The 19,565-nt window shown below is 43.0% G+C and overlaps 1 protein-coding gene across 17 annotated transcripts in view; it reads left to right on the forward strand.

Annotated features, from left to right (window-relative positions):
- Window positions 1–19,565, forward strand: part of hts (adducin 1-like protein hts) — a 232,531-nt gene that overhangs the window by 115,662 nt on the left and 97,304 nt on the right. For all 17 annotated transcript variants that reach the window (XM_076208406.1, XM_076208402.1, XM_076208410.1 and 14 more), the window contains 3 exons: window positions 15,156–15,303; window positions 15,388–15,559; window positions 18,651–18,802. In XM_076208406.1, coding sequence (XP_076064521.1) covers window positions 15,169–15,303; window positions 15,388–15,559; window positions 18,651–18,802 — 459 coding nt within the window. In that variant the 5' untranslated portion in view covers window positions 15,156–15,168. The remainder of the gene's footprint in view (window positions 1–15,155; window positions 15,304–15,387; window positions 15,560–18,650; window positions 18,803–19,565) is intronic.

The following is a 19,565-nucleotide window of genomic DNA, read 5'->3' on the forward strand; positions in this document are numbered from 1 at the left end:
TGTGAAGGAGGAAGAAGAAGCAGCAGCTATTGGTACTACGTAGAACTTGGCACATCAACTTGAAGATAACCTCAGAATCGAAGGACCGTTTCCCTTGACAATTGGTGTCACAACGACGACTTTTCGTGTCAGTTGCATTGCCAACACAGTTTTTTTTTTTTTTTTTTTTTCTTCTCCGGTCGGCACTAGATTGAATGAATAGGGTAATTGGGCTACTGAACCACCCACACGTTGTTTTGCGCCGAATTTCTTGTTCAACTCGTTGATGGCATTCTCTCTCTCATTCTGCCTCAGTGTTTGGAAGATGTTAAGATATGTTCCCATGTACATATGCACTGATTCGTTGAACATAAAAATAAAGAAATTGGACAGTTGAAAAATGAAACGAATTTAAAGTTATGTTTGATTGACGAGATGACAGGAACGGGAGCCCACAGGGTGTGTGTGTTTGTGTGTTTGTGTGTTTGTGTGTGTGTGTGTGTGTGTGTGTGTGTGTGTGTGTGTGTGTGTGTATCTAATTGTATCTTACGGGAAGGGGAGCTATGCTCGTGGTGTCCCTTTTTTATCTCGCCATATCAAGTTTACTCTTAAATTCTTGTATTGTTTTTGCACACATTGATGTTTCGTCTAATATGTTCCATACATCCACCACTCTATGGGGAAAGCTGTTCTTTTTCAGGTCTCTTCAATAACTGTCCATTTTGAGCTTCCTTCCATGCCTTTATCTTATCTTTATCTTCCATGCCTTTATCTTATCCCAATGTAGCAAGTCTTCTCTGTCAAGGACTGCCATGCCTTTCATGATTCTGTAGATGGTCAACAAGTCAACCCTTTCTCTTCTTTGTTCCAGAGTGTGTGTGTGTGTGCGCGCGCGCGTGTTCAAGGTCACAACATTATTCCGTAGAACAGTGTTTCTCAACCTTTTTACCCTTGCGTAACCTTTAAAATAAATTGCATGTCTCAAGGAACCCCTGCGCAAAAAAAGAAGAAAAAAAGAAGAAGAAGCATACCATATTTTGTTTTCATCGTAATAATAGGTTAGATAGGATGATGTATATATTACATTATTACAATAACTAAGAATATGTCGTTGAGAAACGCTGCCTTAGAGCCTTGCATGATCAGATCTCTCATCCGAAAGTTTAGTAACTGTCGATCACGAGTCTAGCATGTGATCCAAAACCGTAGTGAATCGCGCGCGCGCGCAGATTGGTCATATAATCCTCCCTTGTTCTTTTCGTTGGCATGTCTTTCTCAAGGGGCCGTTCTCGTCAACGAAGACGACGACGTCGATGACGACGACAGGCCACAGAATGGCTAGCTGCTGTCCGGTGACAAAAGGAAGAGCAGAAAGAGAGAGGGGGGTGGGGAGAGGAACCTGTTTTCCCAACACTATGGGAACTTTGTCATCGATGACAACTGGAAGGTGGATTTAAACCTGGATAATGCCGCTCGTCTTCGCCCGAGGAGATGGAGGAGGAGGAGGGTGGGGGAGGTTAATGTTGGTCGTAACCGATTGCTCAAAGTTCGGAAGAGGTAAATGATAACGACAAAGAAAAAAATGTATTAAGGGAGAGTTTGGGGTGGGGTCGGGTTGGGGTTGAATGTATCCGAGCGAGGGAGGGAGGGAGGCGGCCGGTGCAGTACGGCTCGGGACGAGTCGAGAGAGAGAGAGAGTAGTAATATAGTGAGGAAGAGGCGAGAAGCCACACAAAGGGACGTTGCACCGCGCGCGCCGTAGAGCACACCTCACCTCGCCTCGCCTGGCCGGTGCGTCTATGACTCATTGCGGGGGAGCCGGCGGCGCGGCGTTCACTCGGTGTCATCGCCGTCGCCGTCATCGTGTGAGTTCAGGTGGCACGGCCGATGCACCGCCCGCGCCGGCGGTCTGCGGTCGACAGTTGGGAATCCTCATCGTAGGAAGGTGGTGGTGGGACTACTGTGCCTGTACAGTCGGGGTGGTGGTGGTGGTTGGGTTATGTGGCGGCGAAGAGGAGGAGGAGAGAAGGATACGGAGGAAGAGGAGGAAAGGGAATGGGCGCGAATCCGTCACGCCACCGTTTACCGTTTGTTTGGATGAATGAAGACCTTTGTCTGTGTCAGATTCTTCTTGTCTCCAGTTTTTGTCGTCGGGAATCGCCCCCTACTAGTTGGCTGCTGCTGCTGTCGAGGAGGAGGAGGAGGATGCCAGGGCAGTGAACGTAACCGCCGCCGCCGCCCCCTCCGTGGGAACATCCATCCTTTTATGTAGACTTTTTGAGTTTGCACTAGCTGAGGCCACGTCGAGGCGGCGCGGCCTCATCCTCATCCTCCCGCAGCAGCAGCAGCAGCAGCAGCAGGCGAAGGGCAAGAAGACTGCTTATCTCAGGCAGAGGCTGAGCAATGGAAATGTCAGGCGAGAGGGATCGGGGGTTGGGGTTGGAGGTGGAAATAGAGAGAGCGAGAGAGCGGCTTGATCATAGGGCTGCCACGTTTCCGAAGATTTTTGATTTCCAGCGTACCACACGGGTCCTTTCCATGAATTGCTTGACCACACAGTTGTTGACCAGGATCGATCAGCTGTGGCCTCTTATCACTCCCCCCTCTACCTAAACATTCATGTCTTTATTAACTGTCACCCTTTGCTGTCCTTGCTGTATACTTACCTGCCACGGGCGGTGCGGGGGGGCTCCCCGTGTGGCTGGGTGTTGGGACGGCTTTACCGTGGGCTCGGATTTCTGTTGTGATCCAAGTGTTGAAGTGGACAGTGATTTTGTGAGTTGTGGAGGTCGGTCACGTACAACCCGCCGTGGTGGGCAGTGAATGAAATTTGCTTTGCTTGCACTGCATGCATGGCTGCCTGCGTGGGTAGTGGCGGACAAATACAACAGGTCAACCAGGGTGTTGTGGCACCATGTATGAACACGAGTTGTGCAAAAACCGGGAAGATGTGGTCAGGTTTGGGGTGAGTGGACAGTGGAGGGAGCGTGTGTGCGTGCGTGCATGTGTGTGTGTGAGAGAGAGAGAGCGCAGTCAGTGTGATTTTTTTTTACTTAGTTGATTTCGAAGGTAGGTGCCAAGGTTGCAAAGCAAGTAGTAGTTAGCCTCCAGTACACAAAGCTCCCCAAACGTTTTTCTCCGCATTTTCTACCTGCATATTCCAAAATCTTCCAAACATGGCCATTGCCTCGACAGGTCCAAATGTGTGTAACTGGAAACTAAAATATCTCGACAATTTTACAGTGGTTAACTCTAGTAACGATGCATTTGGCTCGAAAATAGCTTAGACGAGTAATGCACGAGCCCTCCTCAAATGGGGATTGGGGGTGCGGGTGGGAGTGGGGGCTGAAAGTTGCAGTTTCGTGGTGGGAGGTTGTAAGTTGCAGCAGACTCACTCTCTCTCTCTCTCTCTCTCTCTCTCTCTCTCTCTCTCTCTCTCTCTCTCTCTCTCTCTCTCTCTCTCTCTCTCTCTCTCTCTCTCTCTCTTTCACACACACTCGATCTGTGTGTGTGTGTGTGAGTGAGTGTGACCTTTTTGACCGCTCTTCTTCTTCTTCTTCTTCCTCGGGCGGGTGCCGTGGAGCTAGCTATTGGCGCGATCGAACGTCGGTCGGTCGGTTCTGGCGTCCGGCACCTACCTCTCTACGAGGTTCAAGGTCTCGCAAGCGTGCAGTTATATTATCAAGCAACCTTTGGCTCGTTTCATACGTATCGACTTTTTGCCGTGCGCCGTCCACGACGCGACGTCGTGCTCTCGCATAACGATGGGTTTCTGTGGACGCTTTCACACGTGGTCGTGGTTGTGACGTGTGGAAACGTCCTTAGACATCCATGGTTATGTAAGATCACGATATCGTGTCGTGGACGGCGCACGGCAAAAAGTCGATACGTGTGAAGCGAACAGTTGCTTCGCATTTCTGAGGCCGTAGACCCGCGGCCTCACAGCGTTTGACAGCGGTCCTAGGGTCCTTCAGATTTCTCTGGGAAGAAAATTTCAAACAATGCCTATTTATTGATGTTTGTGCTGTTGTGTGTTTTTAGGGTTCAAACATCACATTGCTCGTGTTACGGCGATGGCTACAGCCCAGAGAAACTTCCAAGTGACAGGCTAGGCCAGGCCAGGCCAGGCCAGGCACTCGGGCCATCCAGCCAGCAGGGGTACGCCCTCGTTGGTGTCCCTACCGCAGGACCACCACCACCACCAGGCGAAAATCCTCATGGTTGACCCTCGACGTGGTGTACTTCAAAGACATGTGGAGAACACATGATTATACACTCGCATTCGCACAACCCCCCCTTCTCTCTCTATCTCTCTCTCTCTCTCTCTCTCTCTCTCTCTCTCTCTCTCTCTCTCTCTCTCTCTCTCTTTCACACACACACACACACACACACACACACACACACACACACACACACACAAACACACACATGCGCGCTCATAAGGAATGCATTGTGGAAGCATGGCGACAGGAAACGGCTCGTGTTGCAACCAGGCCGGGTGCAATGTAATGATGAGTGGTGGTGGTAGTAGTAGTAGTAGTAGTAGTAGTAGTAGTAGTAGTAGTAGTGGTAATGATAAACATACATAAAAGGTTAATAGACATAATTTTATATAATAGCAGCTAAGGACATCCAGTCATACTTGGACAAAATAGGACATTTGTTCAGAAATGATAGGATGGAAGCAGTATCCCAGAAATTATTAGTAACATATCACAGTCCAGACAACCATGGATTTAAAGGAAATATATATAAAAAAAAAAACTTTTGATAGTGGTATTACCTTCAGCCTGCACTTCATAAATCTGACAAGATCAACAAAACCTTAAACCTACGGATATTGGACAACAAAAGTAAACTAGTTGCTCTCTCAAAACCATTAATAAGACCCATAGTCATTTAGACTTCCACAGTTTCGTTCCCAAGAATGGGTAAAACATAGTTTACACACAATACATTAAAACATTTAGGATGAGAATAAGGTGCAAATCACCAACAGGACTCCTGTACTTCGAGACCAGTTCGTATGAAAATGATCGGTACACAATTTTTTGGTACAGGCCCTCAACCCTACTCATGACACAAACAGCAGGGGTAGGTTCCTACTTTACAGCCCACCACATATACAATACATCCACACAAAAACACATTCGTACCCAGATCACTACACAAACACTACTAGACAGACCAACAAACTCGATACTCACCCCCTCCCCGACATGAGTCTCGCAGAAAAACCTTGATAGAAGCTAGAACCACACTAGCACACATTTGTTTAGGAGACCATCCAACTTTTAAGGCAATGCCAACACAGAATAGGCCTGGTCGTAGGATCAAACTGTCCAAGTGGAACTGTCACACAAAGGACACTGAGCACCTTGTCCCACACTGCCCCTGCACTATCCATAGACAACAGATAGGCCAATCCAGTGGTCGTTGCCGGTAACCTGGGAGATGTGAGGCTACTGTAAGAGACCTGGGGCAACGGATTGTTTTAAGGTACGGTTACATAAGTCAACAGATAGGTTGGATTCCGAGCCTAGGGATGGATTTCGTCCAACGTTGGAGGATTTTGGTTGGAATCCAAACCTAGGGACGTTCAATACAACATCGATGTAGTCCACATCGCGGAAGAGATCCGAGGGAAAGAAACTGAAGATATATATTTACATTAATATATATGTGTATATATATATATATATATATATATATATATATATATATATATATATATAATATACACTATTCTGTATTAAGAGACATTATTTAATCGTATAAAATATTGAAATAGAAAATGGAATTTATGGATTTGTTATTGCGGAAATAATCAACGGTCGTGTGTACTCGTAAACATTGGTGTTTTTTTACGAGCAAAAACTCTTCACAAAATTTGCTGTCTATACTTTTCTCCTTGATGGAGTGGAATACTGAAGTTACCCATGCTCCAATAGAGAAGATATGATCACAAGAGGCGCTTTGGGATGTGAGGTATTCCGATTATATTAAGAAATTATTATAATATAATCTTTCACTGAGTCAGCCCTTCAATTACCTTTTTTTTATTACATATTTTCTGCCCAGTGCTCGGTAATTAATGAGTGTGTGTGAGTGATTCACCATGGTCTTTGATCATGTGTTGGACTCGTGATCGACATCTATTTCCCTCCCGTAAAAGAGCTCAGAGCTCATATTATGACCGATCTCTGGGTAATGCTGTGACCTTAAACGCGCGCACACTCAACTCCCCGCCCACGAGAGTTGGATTAACGACTCGGCAATACTGAAATTATTTCAGCCCTGGGCGGGATTCGAACCCGGATCGCCGTAGTGGTGGCCGAGAACTCTATCACTGCGCCACGAGTCGTGGTGTATGTGTGTGTATATGTATGAGTGTATAAGATATGCACATCATCAAATATGCATTTTAGAGATCGCGAGTCATTCAAAGTTATTTGGGATGAAATATTCGAGAAAGTGGCGTAGGTATTCGCTCTGCCAATGAGAGTTCCTCATTCTGGATAGGTTTTGCTGTGTCTCCTTTTACGTGATTGGTGGGAATTTCTCTTCACTGTAAGGCTGTACTTGTGTAACCACTTATAGGACGAACGAATGCAAAAGTTGGAATACAAGATTTTCGTCAACTAGTGTAACCCTAGTGTAACGAATGCAAAGGTTGGACTTGAACATTCCATTGACTACTGTAACCAGCTCTACCTTTACGCGTGCGCCCGTTATACACACAACAGCCGTCAGTCACACTTGCAGGCAATGGTTATTCTAGCACATCTGAAAGCATTCCTGTGGGCACGTACCTCGAAGTTAGATTCAATTTCAGCACTGTCAGTACACTGCGAGCAAAACTTCCAAGACTAATGAAAACGAGTTAACTATTTCTTTACAGTGATCATTGAAAAAATATGCCTCTTGTAACCCTCTCAATCTCAAAGGTGCCCAAATAAAGAAATTAACGGGAAAACATGACGGGCCTGACACGCCACTTTCCATTTGTGCCTTGATACCTGATCCGTGGGCAAGACAGGTGACAGAATACTGCAGGTCCCTTCACTGGGTATTGGTAGATGAATGTGTATTTAGAGGAAAATAATGTACCTGAAAAAGTATCCCAATCCGGAGACTAAGTGCAAACCTGGATTAGCGAGTATTTGCGAGTTGTTAAAAGGTGGACGGCAATATTCCCTTACGTCCGTCTCGCAAGATTACCAACAGGCATCAGTCAAAGGTCGCCTGCAGCCGTAACCGTGCAATGCTATATTATATCGCCGCCTCCTACATGTCCTCGTGGGTCCATCACCCACCACCGCCATCACCTGAACACACGATCCCTTCCCCTAAACGTTTGTAAATAGTGTTGACGTCGCCAGTGTATCCAAGTACCTTGTGGAACTTTCGAGAACAGTTAATCATCGCTGTGCAACTCCGCGCGCTTTACTGCACTTTTGTTTGAAGGAAGATTTACAATGGACAATGTGGAAGAGGACGCGTGCCTTCCACCTCCCATCTCCATTCTTCACTACAGCGTGGCTCATACGAGAGTGGTTTAACCCGGTTGTAATTGTCGAGGACTCCTTGAACCCTTTCTGGTGTTATCGTGGGCGAGTAGACTGCCTCTACATTTCCCCCAAATAGCCCCAGAAGTTGCTGAGTCTCCGACGTACTTCCACACAACCCTCATCGACGTGCACTTCTCACGTTTCCTGGGTAGGCAGTTTCTTGAGCACACTGTGGCGTTACAGTGTTTCGCGTGGCTCAACTTTCCCTTTCACGACGGATCAGGTTTCTCTCCCCTGTAGGATGATTCCTCTCCAATTTCGTACATTATGGGACACTGGTGTCATTATTTTAACTAAGGTAAACAGGTTCCTATGATCTCACCCTACCCACATCGTTACTTCCCGTATGAACAATCGTAACAGCGTTCTTGCTCCCTGATGGTCTGGGTACAATCGGCGATCCCACAGCTCGGTTGACGTACAAACTTGCAACGTCGTTTAGTCTTCCGCTGCACCATGGAGTCCTCCACCACCAAGAACTCCTGAGTTTCAGCCACCTCATCTTCTAGCAGAGCAAAACTACTGGCTAGAGCTAGCGGTTGCTCCGCAGGACACCCGTTTACCGAACGCTGGGTGGACAAACTGGACTCCACGGGGCGCCACAGCTCACGGCAGTGGCAGAAGTGGAAGAGGTGGAACGCTCTTTGGGTTGTGGGGAGGATTCCCTCTTCTCATAGAGCGCACTCTTGAAGACTAATTTCCTTCTCACACATCCTGAAACGGTCCTCCAGGTTCACACAACCGTCACAAGCCATTTCGCTCCTCCTTCGGCAATACAAGCGACAGAGAGAACATGTGAATCAACAAAAGAAACAAAAACGGTCACTAAAACTAAATACACTAGGCTTACTCTGCTTACCTTACACTATTACTCCTACCTTTGGAGTACAGTAACGGACTACTGTTTTTATTCTAAATCACTAGAACACTACACTATCTTATACCTGTAACTGTATAACACTATACGTATAAAACTACAAGAAACACAACACAAGTACTTGTCACTATTCGAAGATATGAACTTTAGGAAGTAATAAACTTCACAGGAGGTATTCACTAGCTGGTGTGTCGGCAGCAAAACGTGTTCACTAGCTGAGGTCACGGAAGGAACAACAAGCTATGCCATCAATTTTGCAGATAATGGAAACATCATGATAATAGTGAAAAATGAGAAGGAAGGTAGAATATTGCAAAAATACCTAGATACTTTTTTTTTTTTGCATGTAGCCAAAATGGGACATGAAATTCTATACCAAAAAATTAAAAGTACTGGAAATTGGCAATAGCGGCACAAGGCCATTCTTAAAATATCCCTTGGAAAGCGAACACATTACAAAAGCAAAAGAGACTTGGGAGTGTCGATAAAAGACAACCTGTCACCTGACAGACATATCAGAAGGACATATGGACTACTGCAGAATATTAAAGTGGCGCTCCATTGTATGGATGAAGAGATGTTGAAAAAAATCTTCGAAACACTGATACGTCCAGAAATGGAATATGCCTCAGTAGTATGGTCCTCCCCACACAGATTGAAATATATAAACAAGATTGAGAGAATACAAAGGACAGCAACCAAACTGGTCCCCAGCCTGGCAGATAAACTACGAGGAAATACTTAAAAAAGGTATTGGGTTTGCCAACTTTGAAATATACAAGAGAAAGAGGTGACGTGATTAGTGTTCAGGTCACTGAAGATCGTATAGATAGATGTTATCTGATTAAACCCAAGCTCAAACAGTAAGAGTTCAAATCTAAGTATGATAATTTGGAAATCAATAATATAGATTCAGTTGGAACTGTACATGAATTTGAGGCTAGATATAAAAAATAGAGAATGAGAGACGGAACTGAACGAGTATTGCTCCTTTCCTGTATATTACAGTTAGGTAAACACAAACACACTCACACACTCGACAGAGACTGCAGCAGATCCGAGGTGAATACAAGAGACCTGGGGCCGTATACACAAAACTTGTTAGCACTAACAAATAGCTGTTAAGGGTAACAAATTCCTGTTAAGGCTAACATTTAGCTGTTAAGCACTAACAGTGGATACAGAAAACTTGTTAGGGCCTTAAAAGTACTGTTAAGATAAAAGTGCTGAGGAGGACTATTAAGCTCTTAACAAGTTCCTGTTAGTAGAGAAGATGGCGGAGCAACAACAACTAAAAAGATGACTACGAGTTTATCGACAGCGACGGGACATATTTAACGAGTACAATGACGACGAACTCATCAAACGCTTCAGAATGAACCGTGCTGGTATAATAAAAATGGCTGATTTAGTGAGGGACAAACTTCAATCCCGAACAGAACGGAATCGACCACTGAGTCCTGAGACGAAGGTGGCAATTACCCTATGATATTTAGCCACAGGTAAAATGCAGCAGTGACGAATTTGGGACCTCGCAAGCATCAATCAGCCGTGTCATTACTCAAACAATTGATGCACTATCAGAACCAGATATTGTAACTCAGTTTGTAAAATTCCTATTGACTCGCCAAGAAGTGCAAGTAAAACAAGCAGAGTTCATGGAAAACTGTAGGTTTCCCGGTGTTGTGGGTACCATAGATGGCACAAACATTAGAATTGGGGCTCCAAGTGTCGATGAACATTTATATGTAAACAGAAAACAATACCATAGCATCAACGTGCTTTGTCATGCCTCCCTCTTATCCTTGTGGTTTAAACTTGGCTTGAATCGCCCATTTATTATTATTTTTTCTCCATAATCACGTTGATCAAGAGGAGTGTTTCCTCTTGTGACCAGTTTGGCTTCCTTTTCTTTTTCTGTGTTTCTTCTGCCATGTCTATGTCCTCTGAAATTATTGTTGAGTCTTCTGTCGGAAGATTTGTCTGTGGCACGGACGCCTGTACAATGCGCCTTCGTCCAAAAATATCTGTCGTTGGTTAATAAGTACTTCTAAAAACCCATACATACGATATCTATGTGCTATCATGATACTTTATTAATAAATTCTGAACAACTGCATTAATAACACTGTTTTATGTGTGCAATTTTTGATAATACGTCCATTTACATGTTCATAAGCTGCTAACTTCAGCGCTGTTTAGCGGTACTTGACAAACAACTGTTTGCTAGCTAACAGTTGTTAGTTAAGCATTGGTGTATAACTTTTAGTGGTTTTCTGTTAGCTAGCAGAGATTGTTAAGGCTAACAAAAAAGTTTTGTGTATACGGCCCCCTGGGGCCGCATACACAAAACTTGTTAGCACTAACAAATAGCTGTTAAGGGTAACAAATTCCTGTTAAGACTAACATTTAGCTGTTAAGCACTAACAGTGGATACAGAAAACTTGTTAGGGCCTTAAAAGTACTGTTAAGGTAAAAGTGGTGTGGAGGACTATTAAGCTCTTAACAAATTCCTGTTAGTAGAAAAGATGGCGGAGCAACAACAACAAATACAAAGACGACGGCGAGTATGTCGACAGCGACGGGACATATTTAACGAGTACAATGACGACGAACTCATCAAACGCTTCAGAATGAACCGTGCTGGTATAATAACAATGGCTGATTTAGTGAGGGACAAACTTCAATCCCGAACAGAACGGAATCGACCACTGAGTCCTGAGACGAAGGTGGCAATTACCCTATGATATTTAGCCACAGGTAAAATGCAGCAGCGACGACTTTGAGACCTCACAAGCAACAATCAGCCGTGTCATTACTCAAACAATTGATGCACTATCAGAACCAAGAAGCGCAAGTAAAACAAGCAGAGTTCATGGAAGACTGTAGGTTTCCCGGTGTTGTGGGTACCATAGATGGCACACATATTAGAATTGTGGCTCCAAGTGTAGATGAACATTTATATGTAAACGGAAAACGATACCACATCATCAACGTGCCTCCTTCTTGTCCTTGTGTCCTTGGCTTGAATCGCCCATTTATAATTATTTTTTCCTCCATAATCACGTTGACCAAGAGGAGTGTTTCCTCTTGTGACCAGTTTGGCTTCCTTTTCTTTTTCTGTGATTCTTCTGCCATGTCTATATCCTCTGAAATAGTTGTTGAGTCTTCAGTCGGAAGATTTGTCTGTGGCGCGGCCGCCTATACAATGCGCCTTCGTCCAAAAATATCTGTCGTTGGTTAATAAGTACTAAAAAACCATACATACGATATCTATGTGCTATCATGATACTCTATTAATAAATTTTGAACAACTGCATTAATAACACTGTTTTATGTGTGCAATTTTTAATAATACGTCCATTTACACGTTCATAAGCTGCTAACTTAAGCACTGTTTAGCGCAACTTGACAAACAACTGTTTACTAGCTAACAGTTGTTAGTTAAGCATTGGTGTATAACTTTTAGTGGTTTTCTGTTAGCTAGCAGAGATTGTTAAGGCTAACAAAAAAGTTTTGTGTATACGGCCCCTGAAAAAGAATAGCTTTCCCCATAGAGTAATAGACATCTGGAACAAGTTGGACGAAAAAGTGGTGTGTGCAAAAAAATTCATGAATTTAAAAACTGTTTAGATAAAATGAGATATGAAGACGGGACACCACGAGCATAGCTCCCCTTCCCGTAAAATACAACTAGGTAAATACACACAAATTATCGAGCACGAGGCAAAAGACGTTTGCCATCCACAGAAAACGGTAAATGAAGGGATGACTCGGTGAGGTTATCATTGTCTAAATATAATCTTGATGCTCGCATTCCAAAGCGCCTCTTAGGATAGCATCTACTCTATTAGAGCATGAATAACTTCAGTATTCCACACCATCATGGCGAAAAGTGTAGATACAAAGGAAATTATAAAGATTTTTCGTGCGTAAAAAATAGTACAATGTTTTCATTACGATTGATTGTTACAATATGCATTCCATGTTTTTTTTTATTTCAAGATAATTTTATACTGTTGAATTATTATCAGTTGTTACTGAACAAATTTTATATATTTTTCAAAATCTTCAGTTATATCCCTCGAATTTCTTCTTAGGTGTGGGCTTCAACGGTATTGGGATGGGCGTCCCAAGACTTTGATTCCAACCCAAATCCTCCAGCCTTTGACAAAATCCATCCCTAGGCTTGGAATCCAACCCTCTCTTAGACTAGTGTAACCGTGGCTTAAGACCTCTCGTAACTCCAAGCACTTTGTGTGATGGGACACCCAAACCTTAAGTATATTGGGATTATGATTTTTTTTTTTTTTTATAGTAAATGCATTTCCGTGTATGTTCTCTCATCATGAAAGTGTTGTGTCGGCTGTTGTATTCCAGCAACTACATCGAAAGGTACGCTTGTCCAGTTCCAGCATCCCAGCAGTACCTAACATTCTTTGTCTCGCTTAACCTACTGTACAATTGAATGGTGATGTTAAGTGGTGGAAGTAGTGAGCGTGATGCAGGAGAGAGCGAGAGCGAGCAGGACTCGAGTGGTGGTGGTGAGACCGCGGTTTGAACATGACGTCACTCAACCACCCGTCACCCCGATACAGCGATCATCCGCAGGTTTAACGAACCCCGATAGTACGTCCTCGGTGTTACAACGTTTAAATTTTCACTCGTGACAAATGTACTCCTAACGCTGAGTATGCTAGAGTGATTTGATGAGGGGTGGTGCCATGGATTGTTTTGTTGACACGTATGTGAATTTCCTGTGTGTTCGAAGAGGCGCAATTGTGGAAGAGAGATCGGCTTGCATGTGTTCTTGGAGGGGGACAAGTGTGCGAAAGGGAAGCAGGATGACAGACCTGAGTGTAACGACGAGGGAAATGTAAGTACCGGGTATACGTAACAGTATCATAAGCCGAAGACTACTCGCAGGAAATGGATCGGGTTTTGTGGCTCACGACATGCAAAGTGGCAGTTAGGTTTTCGCCCTGCGCGCGCACAACCCCTCCCTCCACCCACACATGAGAGAGAGAGAATCAGCAAAATACAGAAACGTTTAAGAAGAAATCCTGCGAGATTTGGAGTTGTGTGTGTGTGTGTATACAGAGCCATCTATTTTTTTTTAGTACATCTCCCCAACTCTACAGCTCAGAAACCTGGACCGACCAACTTCAGACGACACATGAAAGCTGTGGAGGCCTTCCACATTCAGCGTCTTCCAAGAATCCTGGGCCTAAGGTGGCAAGACAAAGTACCATACACTGAAATGTTGCAACGTGCAGCACAAATATCAAGCATTGAAGCAGCATTGCTACCAAAACGTCAGCTGCAATGGGCGGGTCACGTCATTCGCATATCTGAGAATTCTTTACGGGTAACTACCTGATGTACGTCGCAGTTCAGGGGATCCGAAAACTAAAAAAAAAAACTAAAAAAAAAAAAAAAAAAGCAACAACAGATCTTGAAACCATCGCCTCTGATCGCGCCTCATGGTGTACAAAGTGCTCACAAGGGGTCAAACACCCTAATTCTGGCCCTCACCAAGTACGGGAGGACCGGCGGGAAAGAAGGCTTCGACATACCCACCTGATCCAGGTCTTGACTTGCCCCGAGTGTGGTAGGATATTTGGATCAAGAATTGGACTCTACAGTCACCTCCGTTGGGATCAGCGACAAAGACCTCAGCATTACCAAGGTCTAAATATACAGGTCAGACCGTTTGAATTATTGTGCGCAGCTTCTGACGTCATTAGGCTGGGTCCGTTTTCTCTTTGTGAAACACTGAAGAAAACTGTGAAACGCCAAGGAAGACAGGAACTATAATAGTTTATATATTATATATATTATATATCATGTATATTATATATTCATATATATAGACAGGAACTATAATATTTTATATATATGTATATATATATATATATATATTATATTATATAATATTTGTCAGAATATAACTAATTGCGTGGAGCGGTGCGAGCGAAAACAACGACATTCCCGAACGACGCACCAGCTTCAACTGACAGCTATAGTACCCGCGAACCCCACTTTGAACAGCCAGGTGACGTTCACGGGCCCGCTGCGCCAACTCCCTCGAAATTCGGTGGGAAGTGGTTAGACCTTATATCCTTAGATCTTGAGCATTACCACCCAACTTCACTGAACCCATCTCGCCTCACCGGAGCACTGTTGTATAAACCTACCATTGGGCAGAGGGAGGAAACTCGTGTATTGGCAGACAAAAACCGCCTACGCGCCACAAGTGCGCGAGCGCGCATATGGTCACGGGTAGGGACAACTTGAAGAAGAAAAGTGGTGATGATGTCATCGTGCGGCGCAAAGATTGGAAGCAAGCAGTGCGTTGTCTGGTACGGTACGGCAGCGGCGAGGAGTACGACTTGATGGCGAAGCATGACATTGGTTCGGGGCACGTCTTCGTAAGCGCTTCCGCGCGCGCACTCGCAGACGCTGAGTGGAAGGGAAAGTAAAACGACCATAGGGCATTTGTATGCGCATGGGGAGAGAGTATTATCAGTCGAGCAAATAAAAAAAAATTATTATGGAAAATAAACCACAGTCAAGGGACCTATTACAGATGGAGAAAACACGCACAATAACTACCTGGAGGCTGTGTATGCTCATTTTCTCCCTCCAGGCTTGTAGAATATTGTATGGATATTGTGACACTTTTGTTTTGTTCTATTTATTTATTTTCATTTTTCTTATTTTTTCAGGCACAGCTGCAAGATGAGTGAGGTAGAAGGGCAGGAGCCAGCCCCAAGTAATGGCATTAACGGTACTGTGGAGGAGGTGCACCTGATGACTGAGGAAGAATTAGAAAAAGGAAAGATGCGACCACCAGACATCGACCAGGACATGAAGGTTGGCACAAAAGAAGCATGTGTGAAGACAGTGAGGAATATGTGTTCAAGGGCATGAAGACTGAATGTATTTCATTGCTTACAGGAAATGGAGAGAAGGAAAAGGGTTGATGCTATCATGAATTCAAGGTTGTTTCGGGAAGAATTGGAGAAGATAATAGAGTGTCAAATCCAGGAAGGGTATTCTGGTATGCAGGCACTTCAAAACATTTCGGAGATGATGGGAATACCAGCGAGTAGAGTAAATGCCTTCAGAAGTAAGTGCTATAAAATGGATGGTTTTACATGGTAAATGTTGCTTATCCATCCTTTTCTTTAATTAAAGGTCACATGAATTAATGTGATTAATGATAACTTGGTACACCAGCATGCATGATAGGCCAATGAGATTCAGGGGAGAAGATTGATCAGCAACATTGGGGCTACTCTTCACAAGGAAAAAAAGTAAGATAACCAATCTCAAAACACAACACCCATGTTAAGGTTATATCCTATATACAAATTCACAAACTTGGGAAGAATCTATTTGACTTGGTCCCATTGAGTGCAGAAGTTTCAGTTAAGTGAAATGTGTGGTAATTACTTAGTATATTTGTATGAAAATGTGAACAAGTACAGTGCTCATACAAGAGAAGGCAAATGAGGGAGTGAATGTATGCTGGACACTATATGTCATAGAGACTTGCAATTTAAGGAAGATAGATAGGAAATCAGAATGTGTGTGAGATACTGTATGTTTAGTGAATGATATGAGAAAGTTCTTGAAATATTCACGGGAGGTACAAAATTGAAGACTGCTGAGGATTACATGTAATTATCACATTGAGTCTCGCACTGGAAACTTGCAACCCCATGGCAGCTGACAAGAGTCCTTAGTCATTCCTATGATTCTTCTAGGAAGAAATATTGGATTATTTCAGTGTTGTAGACTGCTTTTGTGTCACTTGTATAGTACAGTCATATTATACACAGTAGTTTAAGTAACAGATGTGCATATGTTTAAAATCCATGCCTTTTTGTGTGTGTGGGTGGGGGGCATTTATCTTCAAGACCATTCATGTTAAAACTGTACAGGAATCCTGTGCTGTATGATGCATCAGTGTATTATAGTTCACATATACAATCACTCAGTATTATTATACTTGTATCACTACACATTTGACCAGCTCCCCAATCACTTTTGTGATCAAGCAAGCTATGCAGATGGTCATTTCCAGCCATAAGGTGATCAGTGCCCCAATTTTTATCCACTAGTTAAAATCTTGTTATACTTTTTTTTTTTTTTTTTTTTTTTTTCCTCTCCAGGAATATAGTATAGCAAAGGTGGCCTATATGTTAAATGTTAGGGGATAACTAGTAGGTGAAAAGTCACCAGTTGTCAGCAGTTATTATGGAGGAAATGGTTGATGTTGATGTTCATAGATATTGGACCTTATATATGACCAATTTTGGAGTGTTACTTGTGGGTTTCATACAAGAAGATAATGATTAAACTGGAAAATATGCAAGGAAGAACCACAGTGTGAATTCTATGCTTAAATGATGACCATGTGAAGGAAAAATGAGATTGTCATTGGAGGAAAGGCAGAAGGGAGGCTAGAATATGTAATTAACTATAAATGTATTAAGTCATTAGCTTGCAAAATGTGGACGGTGAATTTCTGAAAAGGATGGATAAGTTAAAAAAATATATATATATATTATATATGTATATATATATATACAGTGGCCGCGAAAAGTTTGGGCGCGTAACAAATGTAAACACTTGTGACATTTAAATAATCACTTAAAGACCTATAAATGGCTTATTACATACCTTATTTACCAAGCGATTTTCCTTTAAGCTTTATGACCTTCTCCAAACGTGCCGGGATGCATCTTGCCAGGTTTTGTACATGTTGAGGAATAATATTATCCCAAATATCCTGTATTTCTGTTTTTAGCTTAGCTGTTTTTTAATTATATGCCATACGTGCTCAATGGGATTTAGGTCTGGAGAATTTCCAGGTCATTTTTTGAAGTAATCAACACCACAGTCTTCTAACCATTGGGTAACAGACCGAGCTGTGTGAGCAGGAGCTCCGTCCTGCTTAAACCAACTAGCATTGCACTTTTCAAAACTTTCAGGCAGGTTATCACACAATAACTCGAAATAAGTGTGCTGATTTACACTCATTTTGTGCAAGAAACACTAAATTGCCAACTCCACCAAATGCAAAGCATCCCCACACCATAACACTTGCAGCATGTTTCACCACTTTAGCTGTATAGCGAGGGTCATTAGGGTCAGACCCCCTGGGGCGCCTCACACGCTTCGACCTGCAGCCCGACAACACCACAAACGTTGACTCATCACTCCACAATACTCGTTCCCAGTCTTCTAAGGACCAGTCCTTATATTTCTTGCAAAATGCTATGCGATCACGTATGTTTTTTGCACTTTGGAGGGGAAGAACTTTAGCACAGCAACTACGGTATTGTAAATCTTTGGCTAAATGATCAGAAATACATCTTAGACACATCATGCAGCAGTGCAGGGTTATTTTCTTTCAGTTTTCGAGCTGTGAGCATTGGATCTTTATCTAACTGCCTCCTAATAAACGTAGAAGTACGATTTGATATCTTCCTTGGCCGACCAGAGCGATGCTTTGGAGTAGGAATGATGTTACTTCCTCCGTCTCGAAATTTCTTGGTCTACTTTTGCACTTGACGCACTCCAATTCCCACACGAGTAGCAATATCTTTACACTTATAACCCTCCTTATAGAGGGTTATGATTGTAACAACTGTGTCTCTTCCCAGCTCTTTACCACTTCCCATTACGGAGATATCTTGGCACAAAAACAGAGACCACCGCAAAAAAAAGACTACTCCCCGTGAGAGATGTTTAGAAACTGACTCCACGTGACATCGAGTGCGCCTAAACAGAGTTGCTAAGTAGTGCATATTGTCTCAGCCAAATACGGGTACAAACGCTAGCATTGAAAAATAACGAAAAGTTTGGGCGGAAAGTTGTATTTTTCGCATGTTTTGAGTTTAACTGAAAGTTGGGGAGCCTATAATTTTGCTTCCAAACTTTTCGCAGCCACTGTATATATATATATATATATATAAATATAAATATATAAATACTTATATAAAATTTTATTATTCTAAAGAGTACTTGAATGGATTTCAGTTTTCAGAATTTATATATACAAGTAGACTAATATGTCTGGTCTGATCATACATATACCAAAGGCTTTTTTCCCCTTAAAAGGGAGTTAGCTAAAAAAAAACTGAGATCTGATCATAAAGAAATATTTTACTTGCCATAGTCTTTACTGAATGTAGAAGTTTCTTTTGCAGGTGTACAGAGTGTTATTCCAATCAATGATATTCGTGGTATGGAGTGTCTTAACTATTCTAAAGGGGAGAAGTTGTTGCGCTGTAAGCTGGCAGCAACCTACAGACTCATCGATATGCATGGCTGGACACAGAATATATACAACCATTGCACAGTAAGGAAAATTTAGTTAGATTTTGTTAAGGATAGATTACAACTGGTAATTCTCTCTCTCTCTCTCCTCTCTTCTTCCTCTCTCTCTCTCTCCTCTCTTCTTCCTCTCCTCTCCCTCTCTCCTCTCCTTCCTGTCCCTCTCTCCCTCTCTCTTTCCTTCCCTCCCTCTCTCTTTCCTTCCCTTTCTCTCTCACTCTCTCTCTCCCCACTCTCTCCTCTCTTTCCTCTCCTCTCCTCTTTTTCCTCTCCTCTTTTTCCTCTCCTCTCCTCTTTTTCCTCTCTCCTCTTTTTCCTCTCTCCTCTTTTTCCTCTCTCTCTCTCTCTCTCTCTCTCTCTCTCTCTCTCTCTCTCTCTCTCTCTCTCTCTCTCTCTCTCTCTCTCTCTCTCTCTGTGTGTTTGTATTTACCTAGTTGTACCTAGTTGTATTTTACGGGAAGAGGAGCTATGCTCGTGGGGTCCCGTCTTCATATCTCATTTTATCTAAACTGTTTTTAAATTCATGTATTGTTTTTGCACACACCACTTTCTCATCTAACTTGTTCCAACTGTCTATTACTCTGTGAGGAAAGCTGTTCTTTTTCAAATCTCTTCTATAGCTGTCTTTTTTTATTTTCTTTCCGTGTCCTCTTGTATTTCTGTCATCCCATTTTATCAGATTCTCTCTATCAGTAATTTCTATGCCTTTCATGATTCTGTAAATAGCTATCAAATCTCCTCTCTTCTTTGCTCTAGTGTCTGTAGTTCAAGTTTTTCTAGTCTCTCTT

The sequence above is a fragment of the Oratosquilla oratoria genome, chromosome 25 (genome assembly GCF_046742065.1).
Source record: "Oratosquilla oratoria isolate Oo_2021 chromosome 25, ASM4674206v1, whole genome shotgun sequence".
NCBI lineage: Eukaryota > Metazoa > Arthropoda > Malacostraca > Stomatopoda > Squillidae > Oratosquilla > Oratosquilla oratoria.